The sequence below is a fragment of the Lepisosteus oculatus genome, chromosome 6 (assembly GCF_040954835.1).
Source record: "Lepisosteus oculatus isolate fLepOcu1 chromosome 6, fLepOcu1.hap2, whole genome shotgun sequence".
Taxonomy (NCBI): domain Eukaryota; kingdom Metazoa; phylum Chordata; class Actinopteri; order Semionotiformes; family Lepisosteidae; genus Lepisosteus; species Lepisosteus oculatus.
In genome coordinates, this window is record NC_090701.1 from 4,072,767 (window position 1) to 4,087,453 (window position 14,687).

The 14,687-nt window shown below is 39.1% G+C and overlaps 2 protein-coding genes across 8 annotated transcripts in view; one reads left to right on the plus strand and one right to left on the minus strand.

The window, feature by feature from the left end:
* Nucleotides 1-402: 402 nt before the first annotated feature.
* Nucleotides 403-9,707, minus strand: gcm2 (glial cells missing transcription factor 2). 2 transcript variants are annotated; one of them, XM_006634467.3, is made up of 6 exons: nucleotides 8,894-9,707; nucleotides 8,384-8,605; nucleotides 6,742-6,994; nucleotides 3,661-3,773; nucleotides 1,811-1,936; nucleotides 403-1,694 (listed from the first exon to the last, which is right to left on the minus strand). In XM_006634467.3, the coding sequence occupies exons 2-6, from the start codon at nucleotides 8,477-8,479 to the stop codon at nucleotides 792-794; spliced, it is 1,491 nt and encodes a 496-aa protein (XP_006634530.2). In that variant the 5' UTR covers nucleotides 8,480-8,605; nucleotides 8,894-9,707; the 3' UTR covers nucleotides 403-791. The 2 variants fall into 2 exon arrangements, with proteins under 2 accessions (XP_006634530.2, XP_069046991.1); XM_069190890.1 differs by lacking the exon at nucleotides 8,894-9,707 and having other exon boundaries at nucleotides 8,384-8,887.
* Nucleotides 9,708-11,646: 1,939 nt separating this feature from the next.
* Nucleotides 11,647-14,687, plus strand: part of sycp2l (synaptonemal complex protein 2-like) — a 28,822-nt gene continuing 25,781 nt past the window's right edge. For 2 of the 6 annotated variants that reach the window (XM_069190893.1, XM_069190894.1), the window contains exon 1: nucleotides 11,655-12,361. The gene's annotated coding sequence lies outside the window, so the exon portion shown is untranslated. Of the gene's footprint in view, nucleotides 12,362-14,687 lie in introns of all 6 variants that reach the window. The other 4 variants (XM_069190895.1, XM_069190896.1, XM_069190891.1 and 1 more) reach the window with 4 other exon arrangements.

Genomic DNA, 14,687 nt, shown 5'->3' on the forward strand with positions numbered 1-14,687 from the left:
GTGGAGCCTCGAACGAGAGCCACCTCAGGCGAGAATCCCAGCTTGCCCTTTCAGACCTGCTGGACTCGGCATTCGCAGGAAACTGGGAGGGTTGGATGTGCGCAGCTTGCTAGCCTCCAGTTCTATTGATATAAGCAGCAAATATAAAATTACATCAGTGCTTTGGGGTGTAGTTCAACCATCGCGATGATGGAGGAGTGATGGCATTTTCACCTCTTCTGTTAGGGATCCATTTTCTGAGAACCTCTGTCTTATTTTAATGCTGAATAGGAACTCAGCTACACCAAAAGGTCTGTATTAACTGGTTTGTTCTGTTTTTTTTTTCACCTCCAAAAACAAAGGAGTGGAAAATGTCTTGCATAGACCCCCATCGACATAATAAAACAATATTACAAAGCAGGATTACTAAAAATAAGATTTACTAAGAAGTGTCACAACTGTTTTGAATATCATAGCCGTACAGTAGTATGCCCAGGTCCTGTTCTTTCTAAAGGTAGTAGCCACAGCTGAATGTGAAATGATGCACACAGACATATGAACAGTACATGGCTTCAATGAACACTTTGTGCCACTTACATATATACAGTATATCACACGTTGCTTTAACAAGTCTATAAATAACCACAAATAATTACAAAAGGTGTGGAATAGTGCCAAGCATTTGCCTGACCAGTCACTTACATCCTTTCTGATTTACTGAGAAAGACACAGTACAGATGAACGTCTTCTGACAGAAGTCCTGAAAAAAAGTTTTTTTTTTAAGTCTCCCTCACGGGGTTCCACTGCCTTCCTCAGTACTCCCCGTTCTCATATCTAAAGGGGTGAGCTATTCGTTCAGAGTAGCTGTTGGAACAGTATCCTGGATATCTGTAGGAGTCCAGGCTTTCTGCTCTTTCCGTCTTGGGGGGTGGTGCTTCTTGTTGATAGGCTAAGGCAGACTTAATAACCCCAGCATCCTCAGGAACCTTCAGTTCCGGATAGGACGCCACAGGACCGTTTTCCAGCAAGGAGCTGCAGTTCTGCAGGTTTTTCACGTCGTAGATGTTGTCGCCGTACTTGACCACCGACGGTTTGCAGGGCTGGTAGGACACCTTGGTCGTGGTGGTTATGATTGTCTGCAGAGCTGGGGGAGTGGCAGAGGCCGGGCCTGTGTATCTACAGGGGTACTCGCTGTTATGATAAGGGTGACTGGAATTGGCAGGCACTGGGCTGTACTCACTCCTTTCACCATAGCCTCCTTTGCCCAAAATCTGCTTCCAGCCGTGGTGCTTGTTGGCGGCATCGTAGCTCCTGTCGTGAACGTTCAGGGGGCTCATGCCGTGTTGAGAGCCGTTCAGCTGCGCGCACACTTTACCGGAGTCCGACTCTGGCTGCGGACTGCTGGAGTCCTTGTAGATGGCAGGGTAGGAACCGGACCCAAGGTAGCTGGGGACAGCAAATTCATAGCCACAGGGTGGCCGGGGCACGTACAGGCGATGGTTGGAAGGCTTCTGCAGTGGGGAGGTGGTGTCGGCTGTGTGACTGGGCGCGTCGTAGGCAAACTTGTAGGGTTCTGCGTTCTGGAAAGAAGCGTAATGCTGGGCCTGGATGGGAAAGTTGGATTCTGCGATGATGCTGAACCTCTCCGCGCCGTCCATGCAGGACAAGTGGTGGATGTTGGGGAAATGCCCGCCAGTGTCGTGGTATCTTCCCGCCTGTAAAAGAGCCCAAAGACAACAGCACAATGAACGGGGGGCCACCTCAAGACTGAATGAACGATTTGATGAGCTCTTTGTAAAGACCCGTTGAGTGTGTAACTCTGAAGCGGTACCTCTGATTCCATGAGCCTCTTCTTCTGGGAGAAATGAGGCGAGGACACTCTCCTTTTAACAGCACTTCTTCTGGCCTCTGTCTCTGACTTGCTTTCTGGTCTGGGATGGTCATGGACCCCTTTGGCCTAGAACAGATAAATAATTATTGTAAAATAATTTTAACCAGCTTTTAAGTTCACACCAAATGCACAGTATATATTCAGAATTTCAACGATAACCGGTTCTCAGTAATAAAGTATACCACATTCCTATGTTTCTGCTATAGCACTTTAACGGGATATATTGGACATGGCTGAAGATAAAACAGCTGTGTTCAACCTGTGCTCAAAATTCAGCACCTGTACAATAATTTATTCAATCAGACTTGAAGGTCAAGCAAGCACATCCTCAAAGCACAGTAGCAAAGAAGAGGCTGTGTGTCTTGCCGGCCTGTGGCATGCCAATGGGGAACAGAAAAATAACATTCTATGATTATTTCTTTCAGTAAAAACATCTTTTAATATCTTTCATATACTTTAAGGGAAAATGGCTTATGTTTAGTTATGGTTGACTCTATTTATTTAAAAAGTTTTGCTGCCTTCCAGATTCTTTATTCAGTTACTGTTCCTTGGCCTAACGGCAGACATGAAGCCTGTGACAGGGGAGGAGCGGTGGCTCTGTGGCTCAGGATCTGTGCCTGTGGCTGGAAGGTTGCCGGTTCAAATCCCGCAGCCGGCAGAGGAATCCTACTCCGTTGGGCCCCTGATTAAGGCCCTTCACCCCAACTGCTCCAGGGGCGCTGTACAATAGCTGACCCTGCGCTCTGACCCCAAGCTTCTCTGTCCCTGTCTGTGTGTCTCATGGAGAGCAAGCTGGGGTCTGCGAAAAGACTAATTCCTAATGCAAGAAATTGTATAGAGCCAATGAAGTGATGTGATGTGATGAAGCCCCTGCACTTCGGGAGTGTTGGCTCCCTGCTTGGGGCTCGACTCTTCTCCTTCCCAGCACCACTCCTCACTTATTCGCTATGGAAGAGCAGTGCTGCACAGCTCTGGGTGAAGCAGCCTTCAGGTAAAACTGTTATTAGCACGCCATACTGTGTGTAATTATCTCCGCGTAAGCATCACTGAACAAGAAAGTAAATCAGACACTTCGCACTGCACCACACATATCCCACAGTGGAAATGTCGCGCCAGGTGCGTGACTTCACATCAAAATCTGAATCTGAAGAATCACATGCAACAAGCCTTCAGATTTATTTCTCTTTTTTCCGTGCACATAAACGATACAGGAATTATGTCTCACATTTAAATTGGTTTTAGTTACTTATTATTTTTTTTTTTAAAAAAGATGATTTTTCTTATAATTGCATAATATAACGGACTACGAATTCAAGTTATGAGTACTTTGGGATTTATATTTTGACATACTAATCACATTCAGTAACATCTTGACACAAAACATTAAAATTAAGAACTTTTCTTATACGTTATGAGAATATTTCGACCAAAAAGGGGCAAAATTTAATTAAATGTTCTGTATTTAAACCATGACTAGCAGTAGTTGCAGATGTAAATGATACGAATGGAAAGGAATTCAGAAAAGCTGTAGGTAAATCAATTATATAAATTTCCAATAAACAATATAGTTGTAACAGAATAAGCAATAAGTTACAATAATTGTCAGTAAGATTGGAGAATTGTTATAGTAACTCCTATGAGAGGTATGCAGACTTGCCTTTAGTTTGTCATATCCAAATGTTTTTTACCTCCACACATACTGTACAATAGCTCACAACCTACGCTGGTTCTCTCTCCGGTCTGCTCAAGAGGACACTCCGACTTTCAAAAACGGTAACATAATTAATTACCTGGAAAAATATTGCTTTTCCTTCTGATCTCCAAAAATTGGTGACTGGATAGCCACTGTGTCCGCGGCAGGGGACAAGTTCCAGGGCAGAACTGCAGTTGGGACACAGCTTTTCTGTAAAAGAAGCACATCTTTCTTTTACTGTACATCAAGGGGACGCCAAGCCACTGAGGGAAAACAGGAGAGGTGGAAAGCTCTTGTGTTTTGCACATCCGACTCGATTGCTAACACAGATTGGGGTGTGAGGAGTTTGCTCTGTCCAAGGTCATCATGAGGTGTGCTAAACACAGGATGTGGGAGACACCTGCCTCGCCTGCCCTTCATGGCACTATTCTCCTGCAGACCCGCTGATACACGGGATCAGGTAAAACACGTTCCGTCACCGTATAACCGAAAGAAACATACTTGTTGTAAAATAATACTTGTGTAAAATACTAGTAATTATTATGGGAACACAATGTCCAGGCAACAACTGTGTACAGTAGTTTTCGCTACATTTGTAGTTTCCTTCAAGCAGAAATGACCAAAACAAATAGAAAATACACAGGACAGTGAAAATACAAGCCAAACTAACATTGGAGGGTGTCACTTCATACATTGTTTATATGTTTTATTGCTTATTTTTTTATATATACAATAAACAAAGATATCAACAGAATCACTATATTTTCTTAAAGTCTGACCATATTAAAAAAAATGGCACTGATGTTTTCATTAAAAATGCTGTATGTAATACAAATCAACATGGACAAGTACATTTAAGTCACATTAGAATATAGTCTTGCACATTTTAATTTTGTTGTCTATAATTTACAACCAGGTAAGCCTGTATGATTTCTGATTTCACATGATCACATCTAACAATTTTGATATTTGTTTTAACAAAATATCTTTTAAAATGAAGCATAAAATATGAGGGAGTTCTCAAATAGGACAGTGACTTTTTTTAAGGTTCATTGAAATGAAAAAGTGCTTTGAAACAGTAAGAGATGTATTGTAATCAACAACACTATATGTGGAGTTTAGGAACATGTTATGTTAGAAACAAGCAAAGATAGTTTTGCCATCAGATTAGTGTGTATAATGCTTGTTAAGAGATATTAAATCTGTATTTTAAGTTTGTATTAATTGTTGGGAAAATAATTATTGATATTGTACAAATTATGTAAAATATTTTCCGTTTTCAATATTACAGAGTTGACTTAAACACACTAATTACATTAAATCACTTAAACGAGATTTAATTTAAGTGACAACAAATGGGAAGGCAGTCAGTCAAACTAATTCTCAAAAAGAGCAATTTAGTTTATTCGATTATGTTCTTATTTTTTAAAAATAATTTAATTATTCTATTGTGCAGATAAATTTTGAGACGAAGTAATAACGAAAAAGCGTTTGCAGAAGGAACTCATGTGAAGCTAAACACGTTTAAACCTATGAATTCTTCATTTAAAATAAAGACTGCACACACAGCACTCCGTTTGTATTTCTCTTCTTACACCTGCTTGAATGAAATGAACACAGTACTGTGAAGAACAAGATATTTTAGATTACTGGATGTTTAACGATGTTTTTGTATGGTTATAAAATATGGAGCAACATACATTTATGACTGATTTTATCGACTAAATAACATTAGGAAGTTCACTACTTGTGGTCTGCGAAACCATCGGATAGAGTTTGCAGTGCAGATTAATTTTTAGAATCTTAAAAATCAGTACCAACCGAGAAAACTAATTATATATTAATTAATATGCTGGATTCTTAATATTGTTTACCGTGATTTTGTCTTCCAAAAGGTATTTGTTCAGAACATTATGAAATACATCGATATTTGCAAGGTAAAATATTATTAAATAGACTTATGAGAAGAAATACGACCCCCTAGTAAGCAAGCACGATAACTCAAGCTGCTAAACGCCTAAAAATCTAGTACTTTACAAAGTACTATGCGTATTTTTTTTTTTGTGGTAGAACTTGGGTTGAAACTGTTTAATTACTGTTATTGCTCCTATTGCTAACAACTTATTATCAACTTTGTGTACCCGAGGTACAGTACTAGACAGCATATCACAAAATAAACCATTACTACTGGGGAAGTCATTACGATTTCGTTTCTGGCGATTTAAATGCCTCAATTGTCCATCACTATCAAACTGTTCTCCGTTTACACACACATAAGACGAGCTAAACAGCTTCATTTTTTTTCTTGTGAGACAACGGTATACATCTTCTCGGTAGACTTGCGGCTTAATTTTGCATTTCAATGCACAGTACGCGCTCTTCTGCCTTCTGCGTTTCTACAGGAAAGGTTTTTGCTCTTCCCGACCCTCACAGACTGCGTGTTTTCTCTTCCACATACAGCAGCACTTGCTAATGCAAATATAATGGTACTGTACAGTATTAGTATCCACAAACAGCACCACAGAAAGGTTTGTGAACATAAATCTAATCCTAACTTGACTGTTTGCTCTGCCTCCTGTGTGATTTCTTAGTAGCATTAACATTGTTCATGATTAATTTCAGAAGTTACAAATATTTCGGTTATTATTAATTAGCACCGCGTATCTGTGGTTGAGGGACTACCAGTTAATGAAGTTAACAGTCGTTATTTCAGTACAAAAAGTAATGGAGATCAGTCATTACTTTGCAATGAAATTTTCAATTCAGGCATTTCCCATGCGCATAACATGGATTTCAACCAATACGAAATAATTTTGATACTTTCGGTCATTTTTATGTCATTTGTATGTTTTTTAATGTATACATATTTATGTAGGTTCTATGTTAAAGTGTCACTTGATGATTCAAAATAATTGGGATATCTACTGACAAATATTTTTATTTCAATACGTATGCATTCAATTGTTTGATACTATTCCTAGAACTCAAATATTCTCGAAAGTTAATATACAAACTCAACCGTAAGCGAAAGCTCCTATAGTCCTGGACGTTTTATCTTGTGTATAGGGTGTCCAACGGGGTACTCGAGATTAAAAATGTTTTCAGGAGGCCGAAGCGGTAATGGGAGACTTTCGACAGGAGCCGGGAAACGCGCGTCCCCGCCCTGCGCGACACTCACTCTGTTGCTTCTGCCGCGCCTTGTCGCAGATGGCCGGCCGGAGCGTCAGTTTGCTGCCGTCCACCAGCGCGCAGCCCCGGCTGCAGACGACCACGCCGAGGCAGGACTTCTTCAGGATCTGGCAGTTGTGGTTGTTGGTGTTCCTCATGGCCCAGCCGCTCAGGTGTCTCTGCGCGTTCTTGTCCTCCGCCGTGTAGATGAAGCGGACGTAGCCGTCGGTCCATTCCTGGAAAGCGTCGTACTGTTTGATGTCCTGTGCGCGTATAGATAGATATATAAAATAGAACATAACGTTATTACAATCGGGAGAAAGACGTCGCTGGCGATTGCTGGTGGCTCTTGCGGGCTGTAGGACATCCTCCCCTAATCGGTGTGAAGCGTTTAAAACTTGCAAAAGTCGCTATGGCACGGCGTCACCAGGGTTGTTGGTCAGATGAGATACGTTTTTTGTCATAATATGCGCTAGATTTTTAAGAAAGGGAGCCTTTATTTCTCTATTCGAGTTACTACTTAATCATGAACTATCATTCATAACACATTCATAAGCATTTCAATGATCCTGATTATAAATATTCTATCATCAGGTATTAACACCGATTATTAACACGTCACAATATTATTAATATTACTGTATAGGTAGGCTATACTGACTGCATTGAGACTATATTCTAGATGCATAATTTTATGGTATGCCTAGAACCCGTGGGGAGCGCTAGGTGTGGATATTTTATATTTTATATTGGACTAGGGGGGTGTTTCATCTTTCGTTTTCTCTTTTGGAAACGAGAATGGCAAGTTTTCAAATGTGAATTTCTTGGAGTGTTGAAATAACCTGAATTCAACACGGTGAACAAGTGTCGGTTCGTAAAATACAGTTTATATAGACACAGTAAGGCTTTAATTTAGAATTTATTTAAATGTATGGTTAAGGTGCGTGTGTATGTGTGTAGTTGTGCAGTATCTACCAGCTCACGTGTGTATGGTAACAATCAGGAAAACCAAGAATCGACCCATACAATTATTGTTGTCTAATGTGATTTTAACACATAGTGTTTTTACATATAGAAATTTAAACGCTTTTTATATATTTATATAAATCTCATGAAAATTATTAAAAACTCGTAAATGAAAAATAACAGATCACATTTAAAATCTGTAGTACATTTATCGGTCCTATAAATTATTATTGAGGACAACTCATGTTGACAGAGAAACTTAAAATAATACGCTTCGACACAGCAACAGGATGTGGCAATAGGCTGCTTCTCTTGACTACAGGGTGAGGACAGTGTAAAATACACAACACTTAGTACAAAGCGCGGCCAATAAACTTAACATACTCATGTTGACATACTTACACATTAAACTGAACACGAGTATCCACTGCAATATGTATGTGCAAAACATGTACAGTATACAAGAGTAGTTCAAGTAGGAACCTTCACACCCGACGAAGGCTCCACAGCAGAAACATTGTGTTTCTTTTTTTCTCTTTTCAGCGTAGAATAAACCTTTACTTGTCTTTTTGCATGTATATACGTAAGAGTGTGGCAACAGCTCCCCTACATGTAAAAGCACTCTCTATGTTGTCGAAGGAAACAGTCCTAAGTGATTTGACAATAATACCCAACCAAGACGTTACCTGGGGCAACTTGGGGTCGTTGATATCCCAGGTTAACTTCATCCCAAAGGAGCACACGCAGTCGGAATCGTCAAACTGGTCGGATGCTTTTGACATGTTGCAGTGGCTGATTGGAGGTGGCAGACCGCAGATCTGTGCCGTTTGTCCAAGCTAAAAACACGTTAACGAATCGAAGTCGGTGCCTTCTCGCATCACCTTAACGGGGTGATTGTTCGCCTAGGACTACCGCAAAAAAAAAAAGAAAAAAAGAAATCTATGCAAAAACTTAATCAAAATGATTAGACGCCGGAATCCCACATTCTCTAGAATAGTTATCAGATTTCCAATGATCCCTCTTCGTATGTCAATATGTATTCCACTATAAAGAGCTTCGACTCAGCCCGAGCCCGTGAAGTGTTGTAATGAGCGCAGCATGAGGGCTGGCGGTTTTATGTTAAAGAAGGAGGCAGGTCTCCGAATCTGTCTTGCATCAGCTCTGTTGAAGTTGAACACCGTCCGCATTCACATTACCTGATCCGTAGCCTTGACCTCCACTAACAGCGCCTCGCCGTTCCCCAAGGCATCGCGCACTGTAACGCACATCTCAGACACCAGCTGTAGGAATAACACCTTATGCAACAAACCTGAACCCTTCAAATTAAAAAATAAATAAATAAAATAAAACAACAACGGGCGCCAGCTTCGTCCTATCTTAATTTATCCGGAAAAGACGACGAGCGTTTCAAAAAACTTTCAATGTTTTACGATTTTAATCGTCTTATCTTTTCGCCGAATCCAGCCAGTGTTCGACAAGGCTGGCGTTTTAAACGAGAAACGCCTCAGTCGCCGACCGTCCGATTCACCAGGGAAATGGGGGAATAGTACTGTACAGTATCTGGTTTATGTTGGACTCATGGCAGGAAAAGTTCTGTGCAAGTGTGCATACACAAAAATTACAGAAACGGTTAGAGCACTCAATTGTCCTTTCAGCGAGAGCTTGTGACTTTAAGGTCGTTAGATGTTATATGTAAACCGACTGTCCTGCTGCTGCTCTGAAGCATGGAAATGAAAAACAAGCCAACTGTTGCCAAAATAAACAATTTCAAGTCGAAGAATAAAAACACCTCAACGGTTCAAGAACGCGGATAAGGTCTAACCTGTTGTATCGCTTACACTACGAGAAAGAGAAACAGAAATAATGAACTCACTTCAAATCGATTGGTTTTCCACCCACCGTTCAAGATCGTAACGTCTATGAAAAGACCATTAGTGCCTTTTCCAATTAAGGGATATTTTATTGGTCGCTTGGGTCAATTCACCTCCCTCCAACCCTAACGAATCGACTAGTTTGTTAAAAAATTATAGAAAAAAACGTTGCAGTTGGAAAAGGTTTTGCCTGAGTTACATAGAGAGCAGATACACTAGCTACCTTTCATCTAATGACAGTGTAATAACGCTACCAAGGGTTCGACTTAAACACACCATAATTCTGTTCGGTCAAAAGGAACGTCGATGTCACCTCATTTGACACAGGACACAAGGGTTGTCTTCTGTGTCTGCGACACAATGAAGTCCCTTGATAGAGATTGCACAGCGTCTTCTGCGCACTCGTAGAGGAGGCGAAGCCGCCACGTTTAAACGCGTGGAAGATGAAGAACTGAACCTTGCAGGTCGAAGATGAATGAAACCTCAGACGAGACGGCACATAAATGTGTTTCGCAGTTTGCATTCAGATCATAAGCAGTGAGCTCCCCTACACCCGTATTCTGAACGGTGTTACAAAAAGGTGTATCGCGTATGGAAAAGAGTACTGTTCAAATCTAATCCACCAGTTTGAAACAAGCTTTATAGTGTGTATACAGTACGTGTCATTAATGGGGACAAATGCATACATTACAACATTTACCAATTCAATCATTCGAATTGCAATATTTGAAATGAATAAAATAGTAAAAATATGCTCAAAGTAAAAAAAAAAACAATACCAAGAAGTGTATTTTCTACTTAAATAAATAAATCCTTTAGCCATCGCCAAACGCTAAAGAGCTATTGTTGAAAATGACGGAGCCTCATGTTTATGTGTTCTTATTCAATTGGAAAACTAATCCCCGGGAACGTTATATTTTTATTGTTTTGGCATCACCTGGCAAATGAATCGGTAACGAATCTTCAATGATGACCGGAAGAAACATTTCTACAGGGAACTGACACACACCTGAAGGTACCTTTTTAATGTAAGCTACTTGGTCGTGTCTAATTTCCGCAGTGTTACAGTGCAGCACAGGACAATTACAGCAATTTAGAAGAATCTAGCCAAGTTATTTTCAGAACAAAATGACGTTCTTACGAAAATGGAATGAAATAACTGAAAAAAGTACAGTTAGTTCCCTGTTCTAGCCTGACAGGTTTAACTGAGAGGTTTTATCTAACAATCATATTCAAGCAAGTTTTAAAATAACCTCGCAAGGTCAAGGAAAGGTTAGATCTACTCTTCATGTCACGGATTATCTATACTGTAGTTATTCATCAGAAGCGTGAAAGAGCTTCAGAAGTGTATTTTGGGGTTTAAAAAAATACCATTAACAAATATCAATAGCCAGCAACATAAAATCGAGAACTCAAGCCGACTGCTCCGTGGTAATGTGGTAGTCTCAGAACACCTTAAAAGAGAGACTAGCTTATTTATTTTGCTCTTTTGGGGCAATTTTTTTTTTGAACAGTTGGTTGAGAGTGTTCTTGAATAAATACGTTTTGGTATGGGATTGAAAAAGAAAACGATGAATATTACCCCCTTCCTTTTTCTTTTATATCATATAGGCTTTATTACATTAAACTGTCTTCAGTCAGCAAGGTTTTCAAACCGCAACTTAGAACTTACTTTTGTTCACTAGTTTGTAATTCCAATTTTAATTTGAATTATGCATTTGTTTATACGTTTTCAATTCTGTATAACGTTCTGTTTTGTTTTGTTTTGTTTTGTTTTGTTTTGTTTTGTTTTATGTAAAGCGCCCTGCGATTAGGTGCCAAGTCTATACATGAAAAAAAGAGTATAATTACTGATTTAATTAACTGTGGATCTAAGACAAATTTAGGATCCCCGTTTAGATAAATATACTTGGTGTACTGGTTCAGATATTATTGAATTATACAGTTTTAATAGTAAGTATGGTACTTCAAGATAACAGGCGTAGTACAGTATGTGACTTTTTTTTGACAATTTCATACCCACTTGCAAGACCAGTTTCTTCATTGGGCCGTAACCTCTCAGCACTTTTAAAGTCGTCAACATAAACTGGCCGTTTGTAGACGCTGTTAAACAATTTCAGTTACCCAACTGCACAGGTGCGACATCATCACAAAAAGTAGAAGGAGTAACATATAGATACCTTTCCTGCATTTAAATGTTAAGTCCCTCTGAATTGTTGCATTGTAATCTGTATTTTCTTCAATTGATATTCACAAAAATGTTGCTTAGGACACCCTCGTGTCACTTCCATTAACTTGCGTACCCGACAGCATCCAGGGACGAGCAGTACACCCGCTAGTTTGGCTGATTCTATTAAAATGGTGCGAATTGTACTTATTAATGATGAATTATGTTATTCAGTTATGTACTGTATAGTCTATAGATTAACACTTCCTAAGGAAGTTAGACAATGGTATTTATAGGGATAGAATATCGATTCAAGTTATATATTACACTGTTATCAATGGGGACAGAATTTGAGAAAATGTCCCCACAATTATATACTGTAAATCCTGACCGCTCTGAGGACATCCGGGCAATGTTAATGGGCGTTTCAGATACATGCAAAAAGTGGCGACAGATACTTTTGTTTCTGTTCATCTGGTTGTTTTTTTACAGTTTCATTGCAGTGCAATTCAGAATATTAAAAAATAGAATGAGAGTCAATGAGAGATCTCCACACAAACGAATCTTCAAGATCTGACAAAATCACCGGATCTTACTGCGTCATTTTGCGCTACTCTTCTGTGCAGGTATTACATCAGCTGACGTAGAAAAAATCAAATGACTGGGGCAATTGGTTCAGTCTTTCTGTTAAACTATATCTGGGAGACAAAGTGGAAGCGATCATGTTTATGACGTTGATTTAATGAACTATAAATCAGAGCGGGATTTTTCAAAATACCACGAGCTTTTTTATTTCTGGAATTAAGTTTAGTATCACCAGCTATTATGATCCAAAAGAAAATATGGATGCAGGTGTGAAGTTCTTGTGAAATAGTTTTTTTTTATTTCTGTAAGTCCCTTTACAGTGGTTACATGTCAATAATCACATTACAATATATTATTTTATGTTCTGTTTAGGAGGTAAGTTGATACAGTGGCCTGTAGAAATAACGAAAAAATGAACCTGTTGTAGTCACTTAGATGAAATGTAGGTCTGGTAAACGCACTTTTTGAGCTGCTCTTTGTGTTATATCTTATGTAACACTATATACTGTAATATGTAGCCTTAGCCGAGTGAGACAGCTGTCACAAAGGGAAAAAGCCGACATTGTGCAATATACTGCAATATGTCACATATGTCAATATGTGCATTATTCTTGACAAAAATATTAGAGCTATGTGATATTACAACGAATTATAATATTTAAATTAACTGCAATACATTATGGGATTTAATCATCAGTGTGATTTACTGCACTTTTATGAGCACTGTTTTCATAATTTTTCTTACATGTTCCTTAGTAATTATTGTTCAGTTTAATATTTGGGCATTACATTGAAATCTGGTTCCAAATCATCACTAAAATCATTAATTAAAACGTGTTGTATAACATTACTGCGTCTTTAAATTGTATTGTTTTAAATTGATACATTCCACGGTCAACGCATGAGAAATCAAATTGTAATAGACCATCCTTGGTATTAATCTCAATAGTCATTCACTTGAATTCTAAATTTTATTCTTCCCCTAATCTACACTGAACATTCACTGAACCTCTTCTACGTTAACTCTAAAAGTGTAGACCCCATAATTATACAGCCTACGTACTGTGTACAGTATATACACAAAACAAAAATACATGAAAAATAAATGCATTTAACTTTACAATGTGACCTGGAAAATTAAATTATTGTATGTATTATTTGGCCAATATTTATTTTTTGAGACTCACAAAACTTGTTTCGACCTAATGTGAAATCATCAGACCAACTAAAATAATGAACATTAGACATAGTGACCCTATTTGAGCTTTTTCGCTCCTTTACTGTACGATACCAGTTGTGTCGTACTTTCGAAAACAGTTTACAACCTATAGTGTTTAATATAAAGATACTTGAAGGCATATTCATTCAGATGGCCATCATTTCTGACCATATGGTTAATAAATATCCACAATTCTATGAAGAATTGTTTCTCTTTTCGTATGTACTTCATCCACAGGAAACGTGTGGAGAAACGGTGAGAAATACTGTTGTTCATAATGACCTTTCAGTTTCTCTCACCAACTCAAATGACCGTGACTTTTGGAAGCTATAAGGCAGGGTTTGTTCGAGCAAAAACTGGTTCACACACACACACAATTGTTCGCCGCGAACAAGAAAACCTGAAGACCTTACAATATATCACATGGCCCGGGGGTTCACGATTAATTCTCGAATACCGGCGATTTTCTGTCACAGACAAAATCTTTCTTTTTTTCCCACACCTATTTTCTAAAAGGGTAGAATAGTGGATAGCCTGTGCACTGCATGTACAGTACGTAATTCCAGGAAGTGTCATTGATTTTATTAGCCTGACACGATTGCGGCAGGCGAGTTTACTGATAATACATTACTGAATGATCATTCCCTTTTTCATTTCCGATTGTCATGTACTCATTCAATGCACTTTCCTCTAATTCTGTATATTCCAACTTTCCAACCTGTTAGATCGGGAGCTATTTCAGCATCTGAAGACCCGTGAAGAGGTTGTGGGATAGGAGTGTTAAACGACATTACACTGCAAAGCGCGCATTAGTTCAGAGAAGACCCTCTTCCCGCGGGACAAACATTTATCATCATTATCATTATTCATTAGCCCACTAATGACAGCCTATTGAATATGTGTTAGCACGCTTGTTTTTATGTTCCGAGTCGTTTCTATATTTTATAAAGAGGCGATAAGGAACAGCGCTGTTGTACCCAGAACCGCTTGAAATGCTAGACAGGAGCCCCGCAGGTCTGTGAACGTGCTTTCCTGTCTTTCACCATATTAGCAGACTTTTTACGAAAAGCTGTTGCCTACGTTACAATGACACACAGTAATAATGGTACAAATCATGGATATCGAAAGTCAGAGACGAAGCAGCGGTT

Coding starts and splice junctions, on each gene's coding strand:
- gcm2 (XM_006634467.3), bottom strand. CDS start 8,479: ATGTCAAAAGCATCCGACCAGTTTGACGATTCCGACTGCGTGTGCTCC. Junction 1,937..3,660: donor GAAAAGCAATATTTTTCCAG/GTAATTAATTAT, acceptor TATCTGTTCTAG/GCCAAAGGGGTCCATGACCA. Junction 1,695..1,810: donor AGAGGCTCATGGAATCAGAG/GTACCGCTTCAG, acceptor GCTCTTTTACAG/GCGGGAAGATACCACGACAC.